This window comes from Mus pahari, chromosome 18, assembly GCF_900095145.1.
Source record: "Mus pahari chromosome 18, PAHARI_EIJ_v1.1, whole genome shotgun sequence".
NCBI classification, from domain to species: domain Eukaryota; kingdom Metazoa; phylum Chordata; class Mammalia; order Rodentia; family Muridae; genus Mus; species Mus pahari.
Window position 1 is genome coordinate 20302665 of NC_034607.1, and position 14755 is coordinate 20317419.

At 38.7% G+C, this 14755-nt stretch overlaps 1 protein-coding gene across 1 annotated transcript in view; it reads left to right on the plus strand.

Moving 5' to 3' along the window:
* Positions 1 to 14755, plus strand: part of Kcnh8 (potassium voltage-gated channel subfamily H member 8) — a 365093-nt gene that overhangs the window by 181892 nt on the left and 168446 nt on the right. The window contains exons 4-5 of the mRNA XM_021218046.1: positions 5183 to 5310; positions 11072 to 11312. Of these exons, the coding sequence (XP_021073705.1) occupies positions 5183 to 5310; positions 11072 to 11312 (369 nt within the window). The remainder of the gene's footprint in view (positions 1 to 5182; positions 5311 to 11071; positions 11313 to 14755) is intronic.

A 14755-nucleotide genomic window follows, 5' to 3' on the forward strand; every position in this document is an offset into this window, starting at 1 on the left:
TATATATATATATATATATATATATATATATATATATATGTATGTATGTATATGTATATACACATATATTTGTGGTCTGGACAAGTAGTAGATTTCTTTATTGGATCAGAGATAATTGTACTTTTTGATTGTCAGGGCTTTTTAAAAAGGAATATTTATGGAGTTCCATAACCATATTTAGTGAAGTGATCAGGTGGCCACTGTGTTTAAATACGCATGCTAATACATAAAGCTCCCCTGAGGTGGAACCATTCTTGTCATAAACCTGAATGAGTATGGCATAATTTTAAATTAATTTTTATATTCAACTTGCTAATTTTTTTTATTTAGGGTCTTTTCTGCATATATAAAATTTTGGTACACGGTTTTCTTGTACATTACTTACCTAATCGGTATGTCAGTTGTTTTCAGAGTTGTTCCCAGAAAGCTATTAATAGGATTATTTGTTCCTGAGACTGGTGTGATGAAACACAATGGTAACTTCAGTGATCACACGCTGGAAACAGAAGTATTAGAATTTGGAGCGCAGCCTAAGTGACATGAGACCTTACTCCCAACCCCCTCACTCCCATTACTGAAATATAACCAGATAAGAATTAATTATGTTTTATCTTAAAGTTTCATACCATGGGCCTTTAAAATGTCTGAAAAAGATGGATGATAAGAAATGTGAATAGTATAGTCTTTCTTCTTCTTCCTCACTTGGGTGGGTGTCTTCACAATTTTTACTATATTTTAATATTCATTTCCTCTAGAGCCATGTTTCTCAACCTGTGGGTTGTGACCACTTTGGGAGTCAATAGACATTTTCACAGGGATCACCCACCTAAGACCATCTGAAAGTACAGAGATTATTATAATTTGTAGCAGTAACAGCATTACAATTATGAAGTAGTAATCAAAATAATTTTTTTGGGGGGGTGTTACCGCAACATGAGGAACTCTACAAGTGGGTTGAAGTGTTGGGGAAGTTGAGAACCACTGTTCAATGGCTGGGAGGATGGAAGTGAAAGTGAAGTGTGCACTTTCTGGCTTCCCGCACCGGAAGTCTTTCCCTCTGTTTCCTCTCTCATCTTCCTAGAGAGAAGACATCCTGGGCTCAAAAGGGCCTCTTATGAAAAAACACAAAAGTATAAAATATAGTCTGTGCTCTATGTGTGTCTGTAGGTCAGCTAAAGCTGTGCCTTACTAATACTTAAAGCATGGTTTAAGGTTTTAGGTGACCTCGGTGAAAGGGTTGCTTGACCTGAAAGTCAAGAACCGCTGACTGAGTGCCAGGAAGCAGATTCCAACAAAGTGGCAAAGGCCCCAGGTGATCTACAGGCATTTACCCTCCTCCTGACTTCCTATATTTCCTGACTTCCGCTGTGTCCTCAGAGACACACTAAGATTTTTCTGCCCAAGACTGTCACAGTTTGTATTCAAACAGTGGGTGGCTGAATGGTTATTCACTTCCTGATGGGCTTTGTTGCAAAAGACTTCATAATTAAAATGCAAAATATTTGTAGCATAGACTATGTTTTCAAAGCAGTATACACCCCCACATGCATTGTATGCAATTTGACAAGAACCACTTAATAAGTATTGTAATGGGCCACCTAGAGATGACATTCCCTAGCCACTTTGGCACTTTACTGTCATGGCAGTAGCATGCCATTTTACATCGCTTACATTTTATTAAATACATACTCTACTTTAGTTTTGAATCCCTGTAAATACAAAAAAAAAAAAAAAGGTCTTGCCATGATGTCTGTGATGTTCTGTTCCTTGTATTCTAAAATCTGTGTCCATGAGGTATTTTTGTAGTAATATACAGGTATTATTTCTTTCATTTTATATGTAATTCACGTAAGCCCAGTCAGTTGGGACTATGACACCCTGCCATGCCTGGATTGCATTTTATAAGACATATTTATGGGGGTTTGACTTCCTTGCAGTTCTTTGCACCAGTATACACACATGTGCATATGAGGCTACTCATGTGTTCACATGCATCTGTTATGAATATCTCTGAAAAGTATGTTGTACATATATTATTAAAGAAGAATAAGTAAGCTGCATTGTAAACTATTTTAATTTTGAATTTTGTTTGTTACTTTGATCGGGAACCAAACCCAGAGCCATTTTAAAGTAGGGAGATTTTTAGGTCCTGTAAATGGACCTAAATGTGGTTTTCACAGCCAGGCTTGGGTGAAAGCTTTAGTTGTAATGACAGACTTCAGGGGACATATTTTGCTTCCACTTAGAGCCAAGACTAAGATAAACACGTTTTTTTTTTTTTTTTTTTTTTTTTTTNACATCCTCCTTTGAGGGCCTTTCTTAAGATGATGAAATTAGTGATGTTTGATTTGGAAAATCTCAGCTATTAATTAGATTTCTTCATAAGAAAGGAACTGGCTAGCTGACTCTCATAAGTGTGTACTCTGATTTCTTAATAACATTATAAGTATGCTTGGCGTTTTGCAACCAACCAACATTTCATAAGATGACTGCGGGTCTTGCAAAATTGCTGTAGACACTGTCCCAAAACTCAGGTTGTTTGTACACTGAATTACACTTAAGTTACTCTTACTAACAATATTAAGTGGGACATGTAAGATGCATGTTAACACATGAAGAACTGATCTGAAGTTGACAATTACAATAATCAATTCAGTGTTTTCCTTTTATGGGTTTTAGTCTTCTGGTAGTTATTTGAATCTATAGTAATGTAGTATATTTTATTTTTAAAAGTTCAAGTTCTGGAACAGAAAAACAAACATCAAAAGAAAGGTATATAGGGTTTTTTTATTTTGTTTTTTGTTGTTTTTTGTTTTGTTTTTGGTATTAAGGCGTTTATTGTAGAAAGGCAGAGAAAGAGAGAAGGATAGAGAAGCAGGGGGCAGCCATGCCCATGTGGAGAGAGGGGGAAAGGGAGGGGAAGAGAGGGGGCCGAGAGGTAAGCATAAGAGACAAGAGAGAGAGCAAGAGAGCTACATAGGTTCTTAAAAATAATTTTTTGTGTGTGAAACGATTTTGACTTTTCAAAATAATAACTTCTGGTCACCAAGAACAAGTAAATTGATAAGTCTGATAGCGTAAGAATTTTAAATTTTAACTACATAAAAAAAAAAAATAAAATCAAGTTGTGAAATTCCAGCCATAAATATGACAAGAAGTGGCTATTTGCTTGAACATGAAGAAATTGAAGAAACCAAGTTGATGCTCTCCATACCGCTTCCTCCCTGCTGCCTGGCATGCTAGGCTAGATGGTACTGCTCTGCAGGCTTCTGCAGAGAAAAAGTCATCAATAGTCCCACCCAGCTGGGAACCCTGTGAACTACAATAACAACCAGGGCGGCAAGATATACCCATGGATGCAAGAGAGATATGAATGGCACAGGGGAATCAACCACTTATTGGATTTAAACTTGCTTCTGAGAATGAAGCGCACACCTACTATTGAAAATCTATTCAAGGACACATGGTTGGGAAGTTCTCTATCCCCAGGGATGAACCTAGCACTATTATTTTGCCGCATTTAGGATGCATTTTTAAACTGTCCTCAAAGCTCTTACCTCGCTAACAATAAATTCATGCATCTCTCAGTCCTCAACAGAGAAATTTCTTTGTGCACTGCATAGTGTTTTATGCAGAAACTCACAATTTCTCAAATTGCATAATAATCATGTAAGTAGTGTTCTGCCACAAACCAGATATCATTACTACTCCCAAGGTTAAAGGGCCATCAATGAGGACGGGACAGAAGTTAAGGAGGAAAGGCTGAAAGGTTGTAAGAGACGAAGGTGAAGGAGGACCATAGTAAAACAGTATCTTCTGGATGTGACAGGATGATTGCACTCACACTCTCTCAGCAGCTGTGGTTGCCTGCACGAAACCTGTACAAATCAAGCTACTCTTGCGTAGAACAGGAAGCAGTTCATGAGCCTTCTTCTTGGTGATCCATAGGTGTTGTTAGCTCTGGAGAAGGAAGAGTCAGTTTTCTTTATGGCTCCTGATAGGTTGGCCATACTCCAGTGGATGGTCCCACATCCAGAAGTACATGAACAATTGTTAAGGTTTGATCTTTTGCTGTGCACCGTAATGCTAAATACTGGCCTCTAAAGCCTTGTTGTCCCCAGTGATGAGAGAATTCGCATGTACAATACAACCTTGCCCTTTAATTTAAAATTATTGGTTAAACAAAGATCCCATTAGCCTATAGCTGGACAAAAGAGAGATAGGTGGAATTTTTGGTTCCATTTGGGGCCAGAGAGTGGAGAGAAGATGGAGAGAGGACAAAATGAAATGAGTAGGAATATTGAACTAATGGCCTTGTGGGCTGATCAATTGGCTTTAAAGCTGCCCAGATGGAACATGGGAAGTTATAACTTGGGGTTACTGATGGAGAAGTAGAATTTAATTGCTTGGAGGATAGATATCTGCCCAGCTCTAATGTGTTAAAGGCTTATTATAAATATAAAAGTTATGTGTCCTTTATCTAGAATCTGAATGATAAAAGATGGAGTAGAAACTGACAATTGAGCTGAAATACTTAATACAACAGGCACCACAAGTTGAAGTCACTAGTTTAATAAAAACAAATAAACAAAAAACACAAAATTAGGGCTTAGGGACATGTGGGCAAATTATAGGAGTTAAGGGGATGAATTGGGGATGAATGTGATAAAAATAAGTTGTATGACTTCTCAAGGATTTAATTTTTTAAAATACACAATAGAGAGATAGTAAAATTCACAAAACTGTGTCAAGTTGACAGTTAATGCTGACTAGAAAAATGTGTAAAGTTTTATTACATAAAATTTCTATTGATACAAAAATAACTATAAATGTTACTTTTACATTTGCATTATCTAGGGGAAAAAAGCTTTTCTAAGTGTTAAGTAAAGTTAGTAGTAAGAGTGTGAAAGATCAGAGTAGAGGCAGAGTCCTGTGCTTGCTGGACCTCTCGCCATCCTTCTGTTCTCATGCATATTTTACTTTGATGTTTAAGCAACAATACAGTTATTATAATGATGAAAGACAAGTAAAGTATGTTGATCTAAAAGTAAATTAAGATAATTTTAAGTGTTTGAAAATACAGAAAATGTTGAATGTTCTTCTGCATGAGCTATGAAAACTTGGCATCCTTGAGTTGAAATGTTGCATTCTTTGGTGTCTTATGAGTCTTATTTCCCTCCAGACAGAGCCAAAGGAAGATCAAGAGCAGGGAGCCACTTTGACTCAGCCCGGAGACGGAGCCGAGCTGTCCTTTATCACATCTCAGGACACCTGCAAAGACGAGAGAAGAACAAATTGAAAATAAATAATGTAGGTGGTGTGTATGTATATTGTGGACACCAGTACCCCCTAGAGAGCAATGCTTGATCCATTAAAGAATGGTTCCAATTACTCCTTTATTGAATTTCTTAGCTTTCTTTTGCCCACTTTGGCTTGCATCTGCCTGGAAATATCAGACTTGGAAACTTCAGCAGTTCGAGGCATTTCTGTAAAAGTTGTGCAATCGTAGTGCTCACACGGCACAAAAATTACAGTGTTGATGTGATGGGTGCACTGGGGTGCTGGGGAGCGCCTTACAGTGTTGATGTGATGAGTGCACTGGGGTGCTGGGGAGTACCACACCAGACAGACTCTATGTTTTCAGACACAGGACAATGTCTTAGGTCCTGTTCACAGTTATTGTCAGTTAGTCACAACTTTTTAAATTTAATTTCAGTGTCAATGTTACACTTGTTCTCATTCCCTTTAGTACCATTACTGAGGGGAATCCTGAGCCAATAAAAGTAATCACTTCATTGAAAACATCACGTTCTGTACAAAACAGTTGGAACTTTCAGGCACTGGAGCATTACATTGGAAATCCCAAGCTACCCAGATTAGGTTATATGAAAAAAAATTCACTGTTAGTGAATTACAGTAAGGGCTATTTATTATGACTGCTTAGTAAGGTTGACTATGGATGGAAGACTGAACTCTAAGACTGATTTGCCAGTGTAAACAGAAACAGTCACATCCAGCAAGCAAAATTCCTTTGGAACTTTAGAACTGGTCCAGATATCTTGGAAACTGAGGACAGGAAGTTCTCACCAACCCACTTTTCCAAACTCAGCACTATAGCGACCTTTTCTTAGACCCAATGTCTTGATGAAACAAGCCTTCCTTCGGGTGTGCAAAGCATCAGTATCCGTGCTTATAGTGAACAAAGAAAGGCGTATACATCCAGGGTGCGGGGAGTTACTTCAGCATGCTGAGACTGGGGTTTGACTATGCCCTGGCTTCTGGAAGTCACCGTTGGTGTTCTAGTCCAGCCATGCTCACGAGATTATTCATCAAGCCTTGGTTGCTCTGACATTTACTCCAGTGGGGGGTCAAATGCAGTTGGTGGAGAGTGGTGATTTGGGCTTTTGTCCTAACTTACTATGACAGTTTTATGTTTGTGCCTGCGTGCATGTATGTGTGTGTGTCAGTGAGCTTAAACTGTAGTTGTTGAGCCTTGCTGTTTTCCCCTCTAGAGTAACTATAAAGCGTTACTTTAAAATTTCTTTTAAAAAACGCCTAACTCCCACTCCTTAGTGACTTACTTAATTGCTGTTGTTCATTTTAGAAGAATAAACCGCAGAGGGGAGGGTAGTACTAAAAATGCTGAGTCAGCTCAGAGACGTGACGCCACAGGGGTCCTAACTTTGGAAGCCAGGTGTGGTCTGCACTGGCCTCCGTCACTGTGTCCATCTGGATAGAGAGCAGCTAATGATCAGACAGCAGGAAGAGAGGGGGAAGGACAGAAAATGCCCTGCACTTACAGCCAAAATGCTCTTAGGGGAATTCGAGCTGCAAAAACTGATGCATACAAAAAGAACACTAACACTTTATCACAGTCGCTATTTAAACTTTCCTTCCCTACATGGTATTATTCAATACCCACAGCACACTAGTACCAGGGGTGTTTCTATTGGCTCCATCATTAACAATGAGGACAACCCCAACTTTTTTTTTTTTCCCCCAACTTGTTAAAACCCTCTAAAGTGGAAGAATCAGCTATGGCGCTCAGACAATAACTTTATTCTATCCTGCAATCACAGGCAACAGAACACTTTAGGTTTGTGTCCAAGTTTGAAGGTGGCATGATATACATTTAAGTTAGGCTTTAAGTTTGCCTAGAAGTTGCTAGAAAAAAGACGTTAATTCCTTTTGAAGTTTGATCACTTACTCTATGAAATGAGAAGTCTGTCCAGCAAAAATCAGTGTTGAAGGGACTCTAGCCAGGCTGATCCTGGCAAACATGGCTCTGGCAGACCTCACCCTTCTCTCCCATTCCCTCTGACTTGCTAAAAGCTGTTAGAGTACATTCTTAGAGCTACCCCCAAGGTCAACTGTCTTATATGGCCACTTCCTCCTCAGGAGGCTGACTACCAAAGTCCAGCTATCTAAGTGTTGAAGTCTAGCCATCAAAAACCCCCTTTGGTTCACCTAATTAACATGCCCAATTAAAATTAGACACTTCATCCTAACATGGGATTTTCCTTTTATAAACTGTCTTTTGCCTATGGGCCACGTCTTTCTCCTCTCTATCCAATTAGTCCTTTGTCCCCAAGAGTAAATACTCCCTTTCCCCTTTTCTCCTCTCTTTCTTGTTTCCTTCCCCTTCCTCCTCTTCTCCCTGCCTTTGTCTCTCATTTCTGCCCTATGTCCCTCTAGGACAACTACATCTTTGTGCTGAGAACTTAGTCTTGGGTTGCTTGACCCAACTCCAAAGTTCCTTATACAGTTCATAGGAGAGAGCCCTTCAGCAGTTTGAGTGAGGATTGTTAACCATACCTAAATATCACCAGCAAGAAGCCTCCTTCATTAGTACCACTGTCAAAGACAGGCTCTGTGTCAGGTAAGCCCAGTATAAGGACATTTTCCTACCACTCTGTGTATTCAGAGGTGAGTTTCAAACAAATATTGCAAAATATTTTGGGAATTAGGTTTTTGGAGTTAACAAGTGCATTTGGATAATTCATCAGATACAAATTAATAGACTAAAGTATTATGGGTCCTAAAGCATGACACTCAAAATTAATAAGTAACAGCTGTTTGAGATCTAAAAGTATTTTTTAAACATTGTCTTATTCTATGGACACACTCCATATATTTAAGTGTTATATATACTGTGACATTTTCCCACAGTTTCCATCTATTGCACAGTTTTATGCACATATGTATTTTTGTGTTTGCAAGAATTTGCTTGATTCAAGAGAATTTTGTTAAAGACTCTGGTGTAGTAAGGTCTTTTTTTGTGTAATTACAAACTGTGTAATGATGTGTGCAGGATTGAATTATTGACGCTTCAAAAGTTAAGTCAAACATACCGTGTATTGCATTCTGAGTATAATTTTTTAAATGCCATGCCATAACAACAATTCATTTAACAGTAACTTTAAGGTACACACTTGAAAGTCTATGATAATGATACCAATCAGTTTACATTTAAAGTTGTTTACATGTTGCTCAGTCTTTTTGTCTGACATAACAGAGTTTAACGGAATCAGTGTGAAACAAAACAAACACCTTCTCATGAGTGCCCAATAGGTACATTCTGAGATTCTGTAACAAAATAATAAAGATAGTACCTATTTGGACAGAAACATAAAGTGCTTCTGGTAAACCTCAATAGTTTCCTATTTTAAATGTTTACGGTAAAAGTTATAATTCAGTCTATCATGAGGTGGATCATGAATTAAGAGCATTTTCTAGTCTTGAAAAGGACCTGGGTGATTCTCAGCACCCACACGGCTACCTCTAACTCCTTTTCCAGGAATTTGGTACCTCCTTGTGGCCTCTGCAAGCACCAGGTATGCATGTAGTGCACAGGCATACTTGCAGATAAAGACATTCATACACATAAAACAAAATAAATAAACCTTTAAAAGAGGAATGTATGTGCAATGATAACTTCAATGTACTTTATCAACCTTGAAGAAATGAGTATTTGTGGACCTGAACTATCTCTGTTCCTGAATGAGTTTTAACTTCCTTCTCCAACACATACCCCATAGACATAGGAAGTAATTCATTACCTCAGTTTTATGGCAAAGTCCAACTTCGGAACTTGTCCCTCAACTACCAAGTAGGTAGTTTGAAGAAATATTACAGTGGTACTAACCGAGTGGTGAAGCAGCGGCCCACTGTGGAGCATGGGTATGGCATACTTGTGGACTAAGTAGATTTACTAGCAGGAAGTAGACTCGCATTGGGAGCCCCTACCTTTAGACAAGGGGCAGAACTAACTGATCAAACTGCTATCTATGTCTGTGAACATCCCAGGAATCCACAGGTGCCCTAGGTCTTCCTGAACACGCTGTATTTCTCTGTCTTCCTCTCAGTGACTGAGACAAGAAGACAACACTGTGACCTACGAGCACTGGGTAGACAGAACTTTCTCCTGTTCAAGTTAAATTTCAAACCTAAGTTCTCATTACCTTTCTTGAGTTTCTCATTAATTGAAACAAAACAAAGTCTATAGGTACTTGGTCACAGGCTTCTGGAATCTCCACACCGGTTATTGTTGAGCCTCCTTTGGTCTCATAGCAGCAAGGGAATTGTTCATCTATTTGGACTGCTTTCAAAACAACGTGCTTCGTCTGCCATCAAAAACTCTAGTTAGTCTCTGTTTAATCAGTTGTGTGATGAATGTTGTCCTTCTCCTCCATGACTTGAATAATAACCCCTAAGTAACTGCTTCTCTCTGTCTTAATGGCTGCTCTGTTTCAGAATATGTGCATATTAATCAAAATAATGAGATTTGGGTTCCAAATCGATACCCACAGTGCACAAAAGCATGGACCACCCAGTGCATTTTGACAGGCAAGGAAGTGGTTGTTTTCAGGCGAATGTTGGTCATCTCTATACTTTCTGAGGGGAGGGAGGCTATCTTTGCTGACATCAGCAGAATCTCAGGTCAGAGCTCTTTGGGTAACAACTCTTATCTGAAAGCTACCCATGTGCAGACTGTGCTATACTAATGAGCATTCAAGCATGCCCTTGTTATTATACTATGTATAGATTATACATGCAACTGGATGCTTTTTGATAACATTTGAGATAATAGTATTTTTATTTTCTAATGACCAAACTCTAGATCATTCACTTAAAACACACATACACACACACACACACACACACACACACACACACACACACAATTTGCCCAATACTGTCCACAAAACAAAGATCACTATTTAGTTTTAGTGCACTAACAAGCAGGATACATTCTAAGAAGTGTGTGCTATTAGGGAAGATTTTTTTTTTGTTGTAGGAACCCTATAGAGACGGTGCTAATAAATAGTGCAGGTCGAGGCTGGAGACAGCTCAGAGGTTAATATGACTCAGAGCACATACTGTTCCTACAGAGGAGCTGAGCTCTGTCTTCATTACCCATGTCATATATCTCATCTCATAAATGCCTGTAGCTCCATTTTCAAGAGACCCAACACCCTCTTTTGACCTTCTTGATGATCTGTGTTTCTTTGTACAAACCAATATGTTTGCTGGTCACTCACTCAATGTACCATGCAGCCATGAGTTCACCAGAGAATTTATGAGCCTGTAGCTTATATAATCCTAAATGCTAACAGTAAGATTTTTAAGTATGTATGATATGAACGTTCTCTGAAATAATAGCAAGATGTGCAAATTATAAACACATTAAACCAGTAACAGTCATTTACTTCTATTCCCCATATTGTATACTATACATAATTATCTGTGGTATACTTGTACTTGACTAAAATTCAGTAAGTTCCTGTACAGAAGTATCACAGAACTATATCTTCCCTTAGGTGACAAGATTTTTCACTTCACTTGGAATCTTGTAGGACTAGCATCTCAAAGAACCATGTGGTTGACCACAGCCCAGTTGTGTAGCACAGGACAGTAGACTCATGTCACATTTTACAGGTCACTTGTAAGGTATTTGATGTTGAATGTGTGGATAGTCCAAGCTACTGAAGTGTACGTTTAGAGCTGTCCCGTCTCCATTTCTAACTGCATACTTCTTTCTCCCTTCTCTTCTTTGTGTCTTTATCCGCAGAACGTGTTTGTAGATAAACCAGCATTTCCGGAGTATAAGGTTTCTGATGCAAAAAAGTCCAAGTTCATCCTGCTGCATTTCAGCACTTTCAAGGCTGGCTGGGACTGGCTCATTTTGCTGGCAACGTTTTATGTTGCTGTGACAGTCCCTTACAATGTATGTTTCATTGGCAATGAGGAGCTGTCCACAACTCGGAGCACAACGGTCAGTGACATTGCAGTGGAGATTCTTTTCATTATAGGTAAGATCCCATAGTTTCTCATCTCAGAGATTTGTGTGTGGGGAGTGAGCATGTTCTTTATTTTCTGTGGAAAATTTGAACAGAGGTCTATTTGCAAGAATGTGTTTCAGCCTCTGATGCAAATGTTGAAGCCTCACATGATTGAGTTTCTGAAATTTGTTTCTTCCGGTTTTCCTACTGTTCCTGCACTGAATCATCTAAACCAATGTCCCATTTTTCCTCATTCATTTTGTTGGAAAAAAAATGTATCAAAGGAAGACTTGATTTCTGTTGTTTGGACTCTGACATTCTTAGAGATATTAAATATACAAAGCCAAAGATGAGTTTAGCAAAAGTCCATCAGTAGAATGGAATTCTGAGAGTGGTCTTGGATGTCCTGGGTGTGTTGTTCTTTAAGAGTGTTTAGAATGGGCTCTGCAAGTGACCTGCCAATGGAAGCAAAGAAAGCATAGGGCTTTGTTACCTATAATAAAGAGAGTCCATATCTGATTTTAGCTAAGGAGACCCCAAGAGATGTTTGCTCCCAGTATTTATCTCTAGAACCCTGAGGATTTCACTCAGCAGACACCAGCTTGATTGTGTAGCCCCCTTTTCTTCTATTTTCCTGTCTGTGTAAATCTTCATTTCTTTTAGAATGAAGCATGTTCCTTGCTTGTCTCTCTAGACCAAATTCTGGTTTTCTATAAGTTCAGAATAACTCCACACTGTTTAATTAGTCACCATTGGCTACAAGTACTGAGTCTTTACCTGACTGTGGTGATAAAGAGCAACACAGAAAGATATTACAGAAATACCTTAAGCACGGGACTGCATCAAGGAAGAATTGACCCTTTTTAAAAAGAAGTAGAAGAAGAAGTGAAGTAGACCAAAACCCTTTTACAATTCTGGTAGCTTGTTTGTTCAGTGAAGTTCCTAACACTTTGAGGTCCAAGTGGTTCTGTAAGTGTGTGTTAAAGTCGATCCATGACTGATGTAAGAGTGAGGTCTGTGACTAAATGTATGTTTGCTCTAGACATGTGTGTCTGCTCTCCCCATGAATCCTACCTGTCTGTTATCTCTAAACCTATGAGCCCTGCCTTTTAGGACCCCAGCTTTCATCCCCAAAGAGGTCGCTATAGTGTTGTTAGACCACTAGATGGCAACAGTATCTAGTTGGGTAACTCGGTGAAGTTACAAAATCAACTTTTTTTTTTTTTTCAATTAAATACATTCATTGGGAGAAAATTAAAAGCGTAATGCGATCTGTTTGATCATGATGGTACAACAGATTTCATCATTACAGTTTGCATTTAAAATGAAGTTATGGACAAACTGAGTGTGACTATTTTCCAGTCCATTTGGTTCCATGTCCTGTTGGTTCCTCTTATGAAGCGATGACAAACAACGATGATGTCCTCATCCTAGAACTATTCTCAATATCCAGGTTAACATGCTGAAGGACTCAGGTCTTCACTTCATGTCTGAACCTGATTTCCTTCCAGGTAATCTGTTTACAAGGTCTCATCAAGAACCAGGTCAGTGTCTGTTGAATACACCACGCCATCAGCTTCCTTACTTTAATATTTACAGTTCCTTTACTGAGGCAAAGCTGGTTCTTGAATGTGCTTCACCCTGTTTTCTTGGTATTTTGAGATTTGAAAGCTCGTGGGTAAGGAAGCCATTTTGGCACCATGCCCTCCCAGACAGAAGATGACCTTGTTTACCCATGAGGACTCACATGCTGAGGAATATTTGTTTGGGGTATGCATTCCTGGGGGAGACTGATGGAGTCTGGTTTCTTCTTCTGATGCTGCCCTCTGATCTGCTGGATTCACTCTTACTGTATTTATTTATTTATTCATTTATTTATTTATTTATTTATTCTTAGGAAGCAAGTTGAGTCAGTACCCACCCCCGCTAACTTAGCTCCTGCTATTTTTGCCTAGTTGGGTTTATCCAATGATTGCTTTACAACTGGAGACATGAGTCTGTCAGCAGTATGAGACTCTGCCTGGAATCACTCGTTGACTTTCAATTTTTTTTTTTTTTTTTTTTTTTTTTTTTTTTACTGTTGCCGCCCTGTTCTTTTAAATGGGTTGAAGGACATGTACATTTTCAAAGCATTAGAAGAACGGTTTATAGTACAGTTTCTCCTGTTAATGTTTACCCCAACTTTTATTGTGTGCATCTTTTGCAAACTTGACCAAAAAAAAAAAAAAAGTTCAGCTGTAAATGAGTTACAACATGTGAAGTAAGAGCAGGTTGTAGCAATTCCCACCCACTCGGCTGTAAAGTATTACAGAAATACCTTAAGCACGTGACTGCATCAAGGAAGAATTGACCCTTTTTAAAAAGAAGTAGAAGAAGAAGTGAAGTAGACCAAAACCCTTTTACAATTCTGGTAGCTTGTTTGCTCAATGAAGTTCCTAACATTTTGAGGTCTGAGTGGTTCTGTAAGTGTGTGTTAAAGTCGGTCCATGACTGATGTAAGAGTGAGGTCTTACTCCTCACTCTGTAAGACTAGCACTCCAAAAGCAAATACAAGAATATTCTGAGTTCAAGGCCAGACAGGGTTACACATTGAAACCTTATGTCCAAAGACACACAAAGATAATACAAAATGATACTACGGATGGAAATATGTTCTGCCTAGCATTCTGCATCTTCACAATCCTCCTGACAATTTGTATCACTTAACTTTTATTAGTTTGTGGAGTATGATGGACAATGCTTATTTAAAAGTTATCGTTTCTTTTTAATTTTTGTTTCTGTGGAACTGGAGATTCACCCAGGAGGCTTCTAAACTTCACAGCTATAATGTGCCTTCTGTCCATCTGGGTCCATTACATGGCTTTGGAAAGGACAGGTTTCATTGTGCCTGAAAGATGATTGTCTTTTTACATGTTTTGGTATTTGCCCTAGCTCCAGTGTTAGACAATATGTGTACTTTTCAAATGGGCAATAAGAAATGTTGCTTGCAGAGAAGTTTCTTAGAGAAAATTAAAGATGGAAGATGATAGGATTCATAGCCCTGGTCAGCACTGTACATCCTTACAGAAATCTGTTTGCATTTGACTCACGATCATCTGGCTGGATTTGCTTTACCTCGGAGCTCATCTTCTTCAGGCCAATTAGTATGGTCTTTTGGCATGCCTGAAAAATGTCATCGCTAGGTGGATTCACAAGAACAGTAGTATCTGAATACGGAGTTAGTCAAGGCAACTTAAAACTTCTAGCTGCCCTCTTGTTCTTATTGTGTAAACCACATTAGTTCAAGGTGCACAAACTCACTGCAAGTTCCTGTTTCATGGAAGGAAGGTCTCGGAAGTTGGACCTTCTTTCTAACCTCTCCCCAGTCATTGTTATGCAGAAAAGAACAAAGTCATGTGCAGTGTTGTTTGTTTGTTTGTTTATTAGATATTTTCTTTATTTACATTTCAAATGCTATCCCGAAAGTTCCCTAT